The 15,268-nt window shown below is 39.8% G+C and overlaps 1 protein-coding gene across 4 annotated transcripts in view; it reads right to left on the minus strand.

Moving 5' to 3' along the window:
• The window catches only part of RFX3 (regulatory factor X3), a 212,487-nt gene that overhangs the window by 70,758 nt on the left and 126,461 nt on the right, over positions 1–15,268 (minus strand). For all 4 annotated transcript variants that reach the window (XM_074994847.1, XM_074994843.1, XM_074994846.1 and 1 more), the window contains 2 exons: positions 14,361–14,458; positions 2,034–2,292 (listed from right to left, as the gene is read on the minus strand). In XM_074994847.1, the coding sequence (XP_074850948.1) occupies positions 2,034–2,292; positions 14,361–14,458 (357 nt within the window). The remainder of the gene's footprint in view (positions 1–2,033; positions 2,293–14,360; positions 14,459–15,268) is intronic.

Here is a 15,268-nt window from a genome sequence, read left to right on the forward strand (position 1 = left end):
AAATTCTATTGTTCAATTCTAGATTATGTCATAAAATCCTTTGTAAATATTGAGACATGCTTCCATATTTGGGCAAAAATTCTGATCAGGTTTTAAACTGGAAAATTCAATATGGGATATCTATACTAGTGAAAACCTTCAAGCATATCAGATTTCAATGCAAATCCATTACTCTTCCCATGTTTCTGATTTTTTGCAGTTATGTTTGCTACTTGTGTTTAATCAACAGTTTGCCCCTACTGAGCTCATCTTTTCCACTTTATTCTACTGTCATTTCAGACTCTAAACTTCAAACATATTATTTTGTATGACATCATCCTATTAAACATAAGCTTATATTTGTACTGGTATGATCAGGTAGCAAGAAAAATGGGGTTGTAATTAGGGGATGTTCTTAGTCAAAGGGCAGGCCATTAATTATAGCTAGGAGAACACAAGAAATATTTGCCATTTAATTTTTTCTTGTAAGTATCTCTTGTTGATTTTACTTCCGTGTAGAAGACCTTCCTCTTCACTGTTGCCTACAGGAAGACACTCCAGTTGCACTCCCATTTTGTACTTTTAATGGTATCATACTAAACTGACCATAAGACCAATAAAGCAGAATTACTCCTATATAACTGAATTGGGCTATAGAAGAACTAATGCAACATATTCTTCATAAAAACCAGGAAAAAGGGAAATATATTTGTTTAATTAAAAAAACCCTCTGATCATATAATTTATCAATGATACTTCTTTAGCAATCAGCTTTTAACATTAAAAATCTGTGATAGAACATATAATCCCTTTCCTTTAACAATCACAAAAACTTACTTAACTTCCTGCTGCAATCTGAATTTCTGTCCTCTTAATTTTGCAGTATAATTTAGGCCACCATGCTTCATAGTTGTTTTAAAACTTTTCTTTTCATTCATAATACTTCTCAGTAAAACCATTCACCACAACGTATAGTGAAGGAATTTCAATGGTCAGGGGAAACATTATCTTTTACTTTTATTAAGATTGCATTTAGTTCAATTAACACAATTAATTGTTTTTACAAGATCATTTTCATTATCAGATGTCAGAGTAGTGAGCTCATCATTTCAAATGCATGCAGCTTCAAATGTTGACATATTAGTCCATGATTATTGATTTCAGTTTCCTTGAAAAATAACACACCTTAGGTTTTTGCTCTAATATATAACTATTATTTAGTTATACGCCGTTTCACTATTCTCCCCACTTAGGAAATTTTTCTGTTTGCTCTTTCTACTTTACTTTTCATAATTTCTCTTCTCCAATTTCTAACTTCCCTAATCATAGCAGAATATCCTCAAGGAATAGATAAAAGTGTATATTAATGCTATTAAGCAAAGATATAGTGAATATAAACCTATATTTCTTAATTAGAATCAGGACAAAGTTAAGGGATAGGACCATATCGTTTGTCTATATAGGTTAAGGTCACCCATCACTGTGGCAACAGAATGCATCTTCACATCTATTTGTAATATACCTAACACAATGAGCAACCTTCATTGAATTGAGGCCTTCGGGAGTTACCATAAATAATAGATAACATCAAGCAGAACAACACTAAAAATTAATCTAATGGGACTATAGTAAGATAGGGTACAAAACGAATACCAAAACTGGATTTAGAAAATGCAGTGAATGCAAAGAAGTTACATATAGCTGTAAGGTAGAAATAAGAGTTATAAAATTCAGTCAGATAAACAAGGCATTCCTAGTCAAGTAACGTTTTGTCTCTTTTTCAGAAATCAGGAAAAAACATGCCCAACTTTTTAAGGCTCTGATCCTGCTCGCAGGCATATCTACAACTTTATGCACACAGGCAGCCCAATGAAGTAAATGGAGTTATTCATATGCACAAACTTAAGCACATTTGTAAGGGTTTGCAGGATGGGGCCAAAGTTATTTTTCAAACTTATTATTTCTGTTACAGAAAACATACATAATCATGAAAGAGCACAACAACAGGAGCCAAGACACTTGCTCTAAAACTTCAAGTATTTTTGAATACTTACTGTAGCTGGAGAGGCCCGTGTTGTATGCGTCACTGAATGAGCAGAATTTTCCATTGAATTGCCAATCAGATAGGTGCCTCCAGAGCTGCTAATGAGTTGTCCTCCTGTGACACCCATCTGAATCCCTCCAGAGCCAACCATACTATGAGATGAGACCACTGTTGTCACTTGTGCAGAACCTCCTTGAGTATCAAAGTAATTCCCTCCGGTGTTTTGGCTATACATCTGGGTTTCTGTGTAAGGGTAAGTTGTTGTTCGGCTTTAGGAAAAGGAAGAAAAAAACTATTTATTTGTATTCTTTATTGGGTGAGTGCAATATCACCGTGGACAGGAGCATACAATAGCTGCAATCAAAAGAGACTGGTGCACAACCCATACCCCACTGACAATAACATTTTGCAATGTCCAAGAAATAAGTATTGGAAAAAAATGTTGTCCCTCCCCCCTTATGAATTATCTGGTAAGCTTGAATTCTGACCCCTTAGATCCTCAGCACAGACGGGAACCTGTGTATTTGTCAATTTTTATGTTTGTCCATAGAACTGGCTGCAGAATTTTCCGCTTTGTTGCAGATCTGCACCCCAGAACTGTGCCCCAGTACCTGACTGATTTTCAAATTGTACTCCTAGACATTATTATGGCAGAGAACATTTTAAAATGTAAACTGAGTTTATACCCAATACTGTCTCATTTGTCTGTGCTTGCAAAGAACATGAAGCAATAGCTCTGGGAAGTGTGACCTGCTCAAACATCTCAATCAGGGTCACTCAAATTCTGTGGCTGAGCAATTTGACATTTTCCCAAGTTAGCCTGGAATTCAGCTTTTGTATCACAGAATTCACTCTTTCCTACAGCTCCACACCTCATTTTTTGCTTTCTCTGTCCCTGTTGTCCCAGAAGCTACATGGCTGTTTCCTGCTGCCTGCCAGCTTTCTTGAGAAAGGAGAGATAATTGGATGACAGTGCATGCTGCCTACACTAAACCAGGAAACCAGAGAGTACAGGGTGAGGGACCATCAAATGGAGCCTGGCTTACAGCCACAGATCAGGGAAGACACACATGAATCCTTGAAAGCGGGACAGTCTAGATAACAGTGCAGTACCTGAGGCCTAAGGGGCTGGCAGGCAGGCTGTTAAAGCTGGGCAATAGCTTCCATTACCCTGGCAAACACAGGAAGGAGGTAACTCTGCTTGGTCATCTGAACAATATCATGGGAGCAGAGGCTCAGGGAGCTCAAATGGGCTGCCTGGCAAACAGGATGCAAAACCCATCTTGGAAAACAATTGTCAAAAATCATCCTCAACAAAAGCAAGATTAATTAGTATTTGCACCTCTGAGCTACACCTCTCTGTATTTTTGTGTGGGCAGAAAGGGGAGGAGAACAAAAGATATTTTGTGGCAACAGATTAAATTAATGTTGCCACAGAATTAGGAGTTGCTCCTGCAGAATTTGGTTCCATTACACCATGACAGGGTAGCAAACAGACTTCATCAGGGACTGAGGAATGGTGGGGACATCTCTGGATTCCCAGAATGGATGGGGCCTCAGACAAAAGGGGCAGGGACAGAGCCAGCTTTCCCCCACCAAGCCCTCAATGCTGCCTGATTCATTCCATGTGGAGCTCTGACGGTGATTTCAAGGGCCTGGGTCTCCAGCCCCTCCCTTTCCTGCTATGACGACTCGCAACCCTGGCCCCTTTTAAATTGCTCATCCTTGGGGCTGATGTCCCATTTGTCCTGCTTCTTCCCAACCAACAGGTCTGTGCCATGATATATCTGGGGCCCTGAGGATAAACCTCTTCCAGTGGAGGAAAAGCAAGTCATCAGCAGCAAAAGCAGGTTTTTATGCTGTTTGATGGGCAGCTTCTGGAGGGAGACCTGACATATACTTTGCCAATGGGTGACAATTTATTATGAGAATGAAGTGGAATGTAACATCACATTTCTGGGATCTGGGCACAACTTTGCTGCATCATTTCTTAGCTAAGATTCTGGCTGTCTAGTTTTCAGAGACCATAGTTACCATAGCAAAGTTCACAAACACATTCTTACATATACTGTGGCATCCAGAATTACTATTCTTCTACCTAATAAGTCTGGGCAAGACCTTTTCATGCATCTAGTCAGAATTATTCAGAAGAGTCCATGTGAATAAGACAAGACACACCCCCTCTTTGCTCCAAGGGTCGAGCATTCTGACTTAACAGAAGAGTCTAACATGGGAAACATAAAAAGATCCCAAGACTGCTATTAAGCAGTATACTACAGGCCAGAACAATATTTTTTTTAAAAGAATAAAGACTCACACTTGATTTATTAAGAAATCAACAGAGATAGGGTTCAGTGATTACTTATCCATCTCTAGGTTCTGCAGTCTATTAGATTTTACAACAACGGCAGACTCGGAGAACACACAGGACTATGATAATAGCACAGGCCAGAACTTGTTAGTTTAAATCATTGTGGCCAAAATGAACTCCCTCGGGATTCTATCTTGCCAGAGTCACTTCAGAATCTACAAAGCTTAACTTTTATATTTTAATAGTTTAAATGCTTGTGCTGTACACTACTGTCATCGGTGTGGAGTTTTTAAAATGGCTTTTTTTTTAAAAATTACAAAAACTTCCTTTATAAGATCATTTGACATCTACAGCTGAAAAGGGAGATAGAAGAGTTAGGAATTATTACTATTTCAAAAGTTTAAAAAACGCTGTGAGAAGTCACCACCAATCTAATGGGAGAGCAGCATCATAAGGAAAAAAACAGCAGGGGACAGGAAAAAATATTTGGTGGGGAAAGAGTTCCTGGATGTGCATACTCTACTCTTTTGTAATATCTCTTTTATTGATAGCTGGAAACATTCAATCTTGTGCATTACATTACATCCCAGGCATGCCAGTTACTAAGTCTGTGCAAGCCCTGTTACATTTTATTGTTTATCTGCTATTTTCCTCTAGTAATTGAAAATAATAGAAATAAAATTCCAGAGTATAAAAAAGTTGTTTTACAGAATGACTGAGTCTGTAGCACATCAACACAGAAAGCAGGTGTCCAATTGTGAATTCAGTAAATCTAGGCATAATTATAATGCTACTACTAAAATAAATTCAGAGATGCATAGCTGGATTTGTGACTGACAGTGGGCACCCACATACTGTTACTAAGCTTGTTTTTTGAAAAAAATTTTCTTCAGTTTCAACTTTCACACTTCTTTGGAAAAAGGCATGTACTCAAATAATAAAAATAAATGCACAGATACAGAAAGGGTAAATCGTGTTACTCTTCTCCCTTAAGTTTAGACTATGAGCATGTGCACACGCAGAGTGTGATTTATTCCCAGCTGACTCTATTATTAGATTTTATGTAAATGTCAAGACTCTGATCTGTCAACTTCTATAAATTAGTGCTTCTGCCATCCCATCATGCCTTACCAGTAACCTAGCTCTATGTGACCCTGAATTTTCTTTCAACTACTAATTCACTAGGTATTCACCATCTCTGTATTTATGTTCGTATGTAAGGGCTGTTTTTATATAGTTTTAGAACCATTTTCATTTACACTGTCATCTTCAAAATTATTTTCTCCCTCTGCAAAGAATTTTCTTTCTGTTATGTCATAGTTTACTTAAAAAAAAGCCATCTCATCATACAGTTTTGAAACTGAACAATTTGAATTTGAGAATGTGCATTCAACTTGAACCTACTTTTTTAAAAGTTAATCTTATTTTACTTTATTTTCAGAATCATCATTCTCCAGCTGTCAACTATAAAGACTGAATTATTAGTTCACATTACTAATTATAAGCACTTAAAAATATAATTCTTGGAAAATATATGAAATAATCAATATATATGTATAGCTGGAAATACTGGGACCTATTACAGTGATTGTAAAGTGGCAGTGCACAATATTTCTGTGTTTACAATGAGGAAGAAGACTTTCTTTGCAAAACTATTTATTTTCCTGTTGTTTTATTTCACATAAGAAATAAAGGGGCATAATTTTTAAAACTCTGAGTTTGTAGAAACGTTTGTCAGAAGCTACACTTTTATTTTTGGAAGGTGGGTGGGCCTTACATAATACATAAACAGTTCTGAAGGAAGAGGAAGTTACTCACCCTGTGCAGCAACGATGATTCTTCGAGATGTCCCCCCCCCTGTGGGTGCTCCACTCCCCTCCCTCCTTCCCCAGTTTTGGAGCATCCTGCTCTATTTGCCAGGGTAGAGAAGGAACGGAGCGGTCCTTGCTGCACACACGCTAAGTAGGACAATGAGGTTATAGAAGAATCTCCAAGTGTCGGCATGAGGATGCACTGACACCCAGAGTAGAGCACCCACAGGGACACTATTCGAACAACTATTTATTGAGCCATATAGTATGGTGGATGTAAATAAAAATATGGCTAGTTCAAATAATAAGTTAGGAGCCATGAATCTAAGATTGTGCATGGAGCTGGTAATCCCATCACATGAAACAAATATAGTGTAGAAATGAACACTAGCAGCCATAGTTGTGTGCCAAAGGCTTGAACAAAAGATCACTTTCATGGAAAGAATTTGATGGGCATTGGACAAACCCCGAAGGAATCCTATGTCTTGAAAAGTACCTTGGTCCAGATCAGTAATGAAAAATCAGATTTTTGAATATGAGACTAATACATGAAAGTAATGAAAGAAGGACAGAAAGACTAGACAAAAAAAAGGACAGATGCTGTCGTGATGTCTTATTAGTGAGTGTGAAGAGGTTCAGACAAACAAACGTCAGAACTTCAAAGGAACAAATGAAATCATAACCTACTGTTGGAAAGTAAATGAGAGCTATGAAGCTGGCACTGAAATTCTGAAGTTGAAAGAAGCTGAGGAGGCACTAAATGAATGGAAATCAATAAATTAACAAATTATTGGAACTTGTTTACGGACTTGATTTTTCAGACTAACAATCATACAATGCTATGCACCAAACCAGGACAAGTCTGAGAAGAAAAAAAAACACTCCTTTTTTATGATTTGTTATAGGGTTTGCTAACCAAATATGGTAGCCAAGTGACTACGCATGATATTAAAGTAAAGGTTGGCAGTAACAATGAATAGTTGGATAAAGGTATGGGCAAGTGCAGCTGGGGTTTGGACATGAATCAAATTGGTGAACATCTAGCAGAAAGTTTCAGTGCAAACAACCTAGTGAGAAGTGGAACAATACTCCCTTCCCTCAAAGGGGTCCATAAATACTGCAGAACACCCCAAATGGTACTACAAAGAAACAGACACATTGCTTCTACATTTAAAGGAAGTTTCCACAGCTCACTGGCAGATGGATATATAAATAGGGTAACAGACATGAGAAGTGACCCTACTCTTTGTATCATTAAATTGAAAATCAAATTAAAGAAGATGAAGAAGGTTAAAAGAAGGCTATTAATCAAGAACGTAAAATCAGAAGGCACAGACACAAAGTGCTTTTCAGCTTGAACTGAAGAACAAGTTCAGCGTTCTCATGAAATCAAATGGGTTTGAAGCAGGTTTTCAACCACCAAGATAATGAACAGACCATGTTATTGTTCTCAGACATATTACAAAATGAAGTGTAGAATGTCAAGACCTTCTTGTGATAAATTTTATAATTTTCCAGAAGGATAAAGTTATGGTCAAGTGTGTCAGGAGTTTTCACATGAATGAAAATGGTGAACAAGCTGCACACAGTGTATATAGAAACAGTGTTTGGAAAAAATGGCATACTATGGATAAAAGCAAAAATTATTAGAATCATGACTTTACATGATTATGTTGAATCGGCAGTCAAAAATGGTAACAAAATCAGTTACTGCTCTGCAGTGACAACTGGAATAAAGGCAAAGCTGTATCATGTCCCCACTATAGTTTGCAGTGGTCACAGACCATGCCATGAGGAAAGCAAACAAAAGAGGTAAGCATTGAATTACATGGACAAAATATAAAGCACAATTTGATTAACCTACTGTTGCCAATGATACTGTCCTGCTGAATCAACATAACATTTAATGGAAGACTTTGCCTTTGGCAGACACAGCAAAATACTTATGTGCTTATAAAAAAGCAGATGACAAAAATCACTCCAAAAGCAACCATCAGAGTAGATGAAGAAAACAAGTACGAGACTTTGTAAGATATCTGTCATTTTACTTGGGGATTGAGAAGTGCCATGGTGGTGACACTATGGTACGTATCAAGCATCTATCAAAAGCAGCACAACTTACATAAATTTGAGCAGACTTGGAAAAGTAGCATGATTACCACTAATACAAAACTATGAATTGTTACTACTGGCATCATGGCTGTCCTCCTTCATGAAGCAGAGCCATGGAGATCTACAACAGAAATCAATAAGACAATCAACCCATTCCAAAAGTTAATGTCTGCAAAAGAATTTGTTGCAACATCATAAATTCTAGGAAGAAGAGACCAACCTGAAGCATTAACTACAGTATGAAGAGGCAGGTGGACATATTTAGCACATACTTTAAAGATGCCACCAACACAATTCCCATATTGAGTGATATTTATTAAGGAAACAAGATAGCCAGAGAAAGAGAGGGTGACCTAAAGAAACATTATGCAGAACAACACAGCAAAAAGGCAGATCCACCAACATGAGACCCAAAAGCCTGAACACACCAGCACAAGGCCGAAATAAATAGCAAAAACTAGTGGATGCCCTATGCGTCTGAGGGCATGAGAGGATACAGAAACAAAGGAGAAAAATATAAATTTGCAATTTAGATGTTCTAACCATATACTGGGGTATGCTAATTTTGTATAATTACTGAACACACACTGAAATATGTTTAACATAAATGTTATGCTAATGTGCACAGATGGTAGTACACCTGCAAAAAAGTCAAGAAATTCAAAATTGTGTGTCCCATAGCAACTGTATCACAACTTTCTCTCACATTTTGGCATGAATCCCATAGCCAGCAGATCCACTCAAAGATCCCCCATTCTTGCGAATAAATAACTACATTCTCAAAACATGCAAGGGGTGGCAATTCCTCTGGCACAGATTCACAAACTATTGGAAGAGAAACAGATTACATGGCCGGAAGGACTAATAAACCATCATTGCTTCCAACTATTAAAATTCTCTTTGACTAAAAAAAATGCATACAAGTCTAAAGAAAGCATAGGAGGATGGGTGGGTCTAAATTTATCAGAAAACAAAAATTACAGGTAAGTAATTTGTTTTTCTCCAGAAGTAAATTATAGTAAATCCATTCTATGTATATTCTATATATAGAATAATTACATAAAATATATCTGCAACTGGAGTAACTATGCAAGGGCAAACTTACACTAAAATGGGGTTGTACGATAATTCAACATGCAGAAATTCCCTTGGTGACATTAAATAAGGTGACAAACTATACAGCCTATGTATTCCTGATTATACAAACACCTCCAAAATGTGTTAAGAAACAAAAATAAATATGTAAGCATCAACAGCAAGACAGTTTGTATACAAGGAGGAAAACAGTGCAGAATCCATTACTCTATCCAGTATTTCTCACTCATGGATAGAGAAATATTTTAAAGTCTAGCAGAAACACAGTATTTAAGAAAACCTTGTGACTCACGAAAATTTAGTAAATAAAAAAAAGTTCTCTTGTATTTTGAAGCCTGTTCTCTAAGGACTCTGAAGGCAGAGGAGGACGAGCTGGGGGAGCCACACTGATTACAATGTATCAAAGAACCGTCATTTCTATAGATTGATTCACCATTTTTGCTTTCTGTATGTGTCATTGTGAATCTCACTGTACGTGGCTGGCACAAAGTAGCCTCTTCAGGATGGCAGACATGAAGAGTGCCAGATGCATTCCTCAAACAAGGATGGGAGTTCTGCTCTCCTGAATTTAGCACTGGATCTACCAGCCTAGTGCAGTACACAAGGCTTTAGAAATGTGAGCAGACTATTCCATCTAGAAACCTGTAGGCATTCAGATCCTGTAACACTTCTGAAACTGGCCAAGGACATTGCATGAGCTGTGGTAGAATAAGCTTTGATAGACTGTGGGGAAGGTGTAATTTCCAGCTGGCAGCGTAGATGGGACACAGTCTAAGTTCCATCTTCCTGGCACAGGTGGTAACAGAGAATTGTGGAAGACTTGTGACTGCTGTGCCCTTTATGTCCTTGTGTGGGAGCAGAGAAAGTACACACAACATGTGCAGCCCCAATGGACACTACTGCTGAAAACAATTCCAAGGGAGAAGATGATGAGGCTGGTGCAGCAGGGCTGGTTACTACCTGGACGGGGCTATCACAGAAGTACAGTGCCAATCTCTCAGACTCCAATGTCCAGGTATCTATTATACATGTCACTGAGACTGAGAGGAGACATTAACCTTATAAATTAGCTGTTGGGGTGAATAACAGAGTGATACTTCAAGTTTTGGAGTTCAATGGACCTGTAAATTCCTCTTGGCAAAAAAAAAAAAAAAAGCACTCAGTATGCCCTGGTTTGGACTGAGTTTCTGAAAAAATACCAAACCATTGTCAATTTCACCTAGCTTTACTGTTCTCTTTCTTGGGAAGGTGTTTTTCCTGTCCACTACAAATGGCCATGTGGAAGAGCATGGAATAGTGGTGGACTACAATCTCTGAAACATGGGATGCATGTACAGCTACACTGGGATCTATACTGATGCTAAAATATCTTGGGTTCCATTCAGGCTCTGGAGGAGAATGTGCTCTAAGAGGCAGACTCTTCTGCCCGTTTACCCAAGCATGATCCTTTTTGCCCCAATCCCTCCACACTGCTCCTGTCCCATCCTTGTTACTTTCACACCTCTGGCTCCTTATCCAGTTCCATTATCCTTACCTATCCAGTCCCAGTTTCTATTGTTCAGGCTTCTCGTTCAGCCTCAGGCTATGTCAACACTACAGCATAAATTCAATTCTAAGGCACTCTATTTTAAACCATCACTGTTGACACAGCAAACACCATTAGTTCGCTATTAGGGGGCACTAAGGCCCTAATTCTTACTCCAACAACCCAAGAGGGATTAACAGGAAGTTTGAATTTAAGCATTTGAATTAACAGTAGTGTGGAAACAGCTTCCATAAAAGCCAGTTTTACTGGTCTCCAGGAGAGTCACGCATGTATCCCACAACGCCCCACAGTTGTCCGTTCTGGCCACTCAGCTCCAGTGGTCTTCAGGTGCACAGGAAGGAGGTAACAGGAAACCCATGACCTTGAATAGTATCAGGAATTCAAATTCATTTTCTTCCTGACCAGCATGGATAGCACAACTCAGCCATCCATCGCATACAGCTATCATGAGTACTCAAGGTTCTTCTCTGGATTTGAGTTCTCAGGGTCACACATGGGTAAGACAGTTCTCTGGTATGTTAGTTGGCTGATTTGGCAGAAGTCATGCCATTCTGCACAGGTGTGGTTTCAAGGAGGGAAAAGTAGCTGCGGGACTAGCTGACATGGCAGTCACCTGGGTGACCCCAGAGCACATACATATTGGCTACATCTACACTAGCCCAAATCTTTGAAATGGCCATGCAAATGGCCATTTCAAGGATTACTAATGAGGCGCTGAAATACATATTCAGCGACTCATTAGCATGCCGCCAGCTGCGGCACATCGAAATTGCCGCGGCTCGCTGCCACATGGCTCATCCAGACAGGGCTCCTTTTTTAAAGGACCCCAGGAACTGCCACTGATAGGAATAAAGAGATTTTGAAGTTCCCAAGGCCCTTTCATAAAGGAGCCCCATCTGGACGAGCCATGCAGCAGCAAGCTGAGACAATTTTGAAATGCCACAGCTGGCAGCATGCTAATGAGGTGCTGAATATGTATTTCAGCTCCTCATTAGTAATCTTTGAAATGACCATTTGCATGGCCATTTTGAAGATTTGTGCTAGTGAAGACACGGCCATTGTGGCATGTCCGTATGACAGTTCCTTGGAGTGCTAGTTGGCTGACTGGGCAAAAGTCCTACCAAAAGGGAATATTGCCCATTAGTTCAAATGGAAGGTGTTCTTTCAACAGGGGAAAAGCAGCTGAGAAACCAGTTTAAATGGTTCAGTCGCCTTCTGAAGCCAGCCTATTTGGGTTTCTTTTACCTGGGATTCCCTACTTTCCTTGTTTCCTTCTGAAAAAATGGCTATTTGCGTTCCACAGGAGGGGAATGAGGGCAACGCAGTGTGGGACGATGACATCACATGCCCACAGCCGCTTGCACAGCATTTTTCCTCATACTGCACCAGCGCAAAAACCCAGAACATTACACTGCTAAGGGAACTATGGGATAGGTTCCTGCAATACACTGCTGCAACAGTTGTTCTTTGGGGATTTAGTGTGGCAGCACTAACTCGACTTTGTGGGGAGGTGAGGATAGTCATTTGAATTTATAAAACCCAGCACTATAAAATTAAATTTAATAAATTCAAATTTATCTCATAGTGTAAATGTAAGCTCAGTCTCCTTACCTGTCAATTTCGAGTTCCTCCCTATCCCAAACTCCTGGTCCCCAGTATCTTTTCCCAGCCAGGCCTAGACCTGCCTTCTCCCCCATGGCTCCTCATCTGACCACTAGTAGTTCACCCATGCTCTCTGTCTCTCTGTGCATGCTGACTACAGATGGCACTCTCTCTTCCTGGGCTGCTTCAGCTAGTGTTCCCTCCAGTACCTGCTCTCAGTCTCACTGCCTAGACAGTCCTGATCAGGTCCCCTGGCTTTTCATAAAATCTCTTTCATCTACTGTGTACAGGTTCCCTTTTCCCCAGCTCCACGAGTATTGCCCAGCCAGTCCCAATCTCTGGCTCAGTGAGCCTCAGTCTCTCCCAGATCCCAATCCCAGCCTCCTTGCTCAACCAGTCCCAGTTTCCCTCTCTTCCCCATCTAACTTGCAGTCCCATTTCCCACCCCACAGGCTCCCTTGTCTCAATCTACTTTCACTGATACCCCGCCTCAAAGCTGGCTTCTCTTCCCTTGGCATTCAAATCAGGCAGCCATGCAGGAAGGTCACTGATAACAGAGAAGAAAGAGACTCCTTGCTCTCAGTTCTGGTACTCACAAACAGCATAGCCTGTAGCAGTCCAGAATAGCAACTGCAGAGAAAGTTCTGTTCAGCCCTGGGCTGCAGCATGCCTACCAGAGAGAATCTTTGGGAAATATAGCTACTAAAATCTAAGAACTCTCTCTTGACCATGTGAGAAATTTGCCAAAAGATTATAACTTGGGCAAATGTTCACTGGCATGAAAAAAGGCACACCCCTGAGAAAGAGAGTACTGTGTGAAATTTCAAGTCTGTGCTCCAAAGAATGGAGGCATTAGGGCTTTTCAAAGGACAGACTGACTGAATTTTTAAGATGTGCAAAACAAGCATTCTACTGACAACTTTTCAGACTAATTTAGCTCAAGGCACTCAACACAGAAAATTTCAGCCAAATTGGTTAAAGGCTGCCAAAGTGATAAATTGAAAACAAGGTCCTAAAATTGGAAGTGATAGGGAACCTTAACAAGCAGTGTTACCAGCCCTACCTAAAGTAGAATTGATAGTTGAGTAGTAAGGGCAAGAGAGAAGGAAAACAAGCTGCGCAAAGGGAAAAGGGAGCAGGTGTGGGAGTGGAGGACGAGAAAGTTGTGTTGGTAAGCACTCAAAGAGTTAACTTTGGAGGGGTCTCTACTTCTGGGAGTAATGCTGACACTGATGTGTCGCTTTTGGGTTATAAATAAGACTTTGCTGATACCACACACGGCTCTGTATACTCCTTTCTCCTAAATGCACTAAAAACACAGCACAGGTGGAAGATGAGAATATCTTGTGACAGGCAACGTGAAGAGCTATATGAGACAACATGACTTATTTCCCTCCTAAAAGGAAAAGAACACATCTCTCATTAAATACAGTTAAAAACACATAATTTCTTTCCCACAACTAGTTGCAGAAGTTGCCACAAGTACACAGTGCAATTATTACTATATGGTCACTTTATTGCAAAGTTAGATAACTCTTTTTTGCCTATAAAACTAAAGTTTAAAAATATGCCAGAATACTTTAAATGTAACTACTAAAGTAGGTCCAACTGAAACAGTTGCAGAAATATACCTATATTAATTTTAAGGCAAAAGTTCTATCGGAATACATTTAAATGATGTGAATACAACTCTTATCTTCTCCCAAGAATAATTTCAAATGCCACCACAAAGAACAAGCCTTTAACCACTAACCATCTCTCTCATCTACTTAAAAAACAAAGCCAGGAAGATATCATCAGAGAGATGTGTATCTAACCACACATCCTGCCAGATATGGATATTCCAATTAATAATCTTACATAGCTCCATTTGTGTAGACCGTGTCACTTCCCTCCACATACTGCACCTGTGCTGGGTAGACATGCTGTACCTGCTGCACAGTCTGAACCTGCTGTACCTGTAAAAAACAAAAACACCAGGCACTTTATAGGACATGGTATTTTATAAAAAGAATATCCAGTCTAAAGTGGTCTGATGGTTACTAAACAACATAAAACTATTTATGGCACAGATCTGTTCTAGCAGTTAATAAATAATAAAGAATGCGATAGCTGTGGAATAGGACTGCAATTACCACATTACAATACAGTAGGGTCTCAGCATTCGCGAGGGTTCCATGTTGAGAACCCTTGTGAGTGCTGAATTTTGCGAATACAGGGGACCTGGATCCCTGGGGGAAGCAGCAGCCGCCTGCACCCCCTGCCCGGAGCCCCGGGGGAAGTGGCGGCTGACTGCGCTCTCTGCCCAGAGCCCTGGGGGAGCCACAGCTGCCAGCGCTCTCCTCCCTGGAGCCCTGGGGAGCAGCCAGATGTGAATACTTGAAGGTTCGCGGATGTTGAGACCCTATTGTACTGACAATTCAGTCACGTTCTTGAGAGTGCATGTGCTCTCAGTGCCAAAATCTGAACCACACATTTGCTCCTTCATGTCAGCAACTTCCTAGAACTCACTCCGGTTCCTTTTTACTTAAATTACCTACTCTCATAACAGCTGGAGAGGTGGATGAGATGTGTGGTTCCATACTGTTCATCTATTCTAAGCACACTTCCCAGATAAGTAAATTTCCTTTGGCCCTGTCTACCCTGAAGTTTTGCTCCACAGCAATTAAACTGATGTAGATGGTCTAGTATAAATCCCTAGTATGAACGTGATGCACTGGTATAAAAATTGGCTTGCATTAGTGTGCTATACCTGAGTTTGTAATTGG

The sequence above is a fragment of the Carettochelys insculpta genome, chromosome 5 (assembly GCF_033958435.1).
Source record: "Carettochelys insculpta isolate YL-2023 chromosome 5, ASM3395843v1, whole genome shotgun sequence".
Classification (NCBI taxonomy): domain Eukaryota; kingdom Metazoa; phylum Chordata; order Testudines; family Carettochelyidae; genus Carettochelys; species Carettochelys insculpta.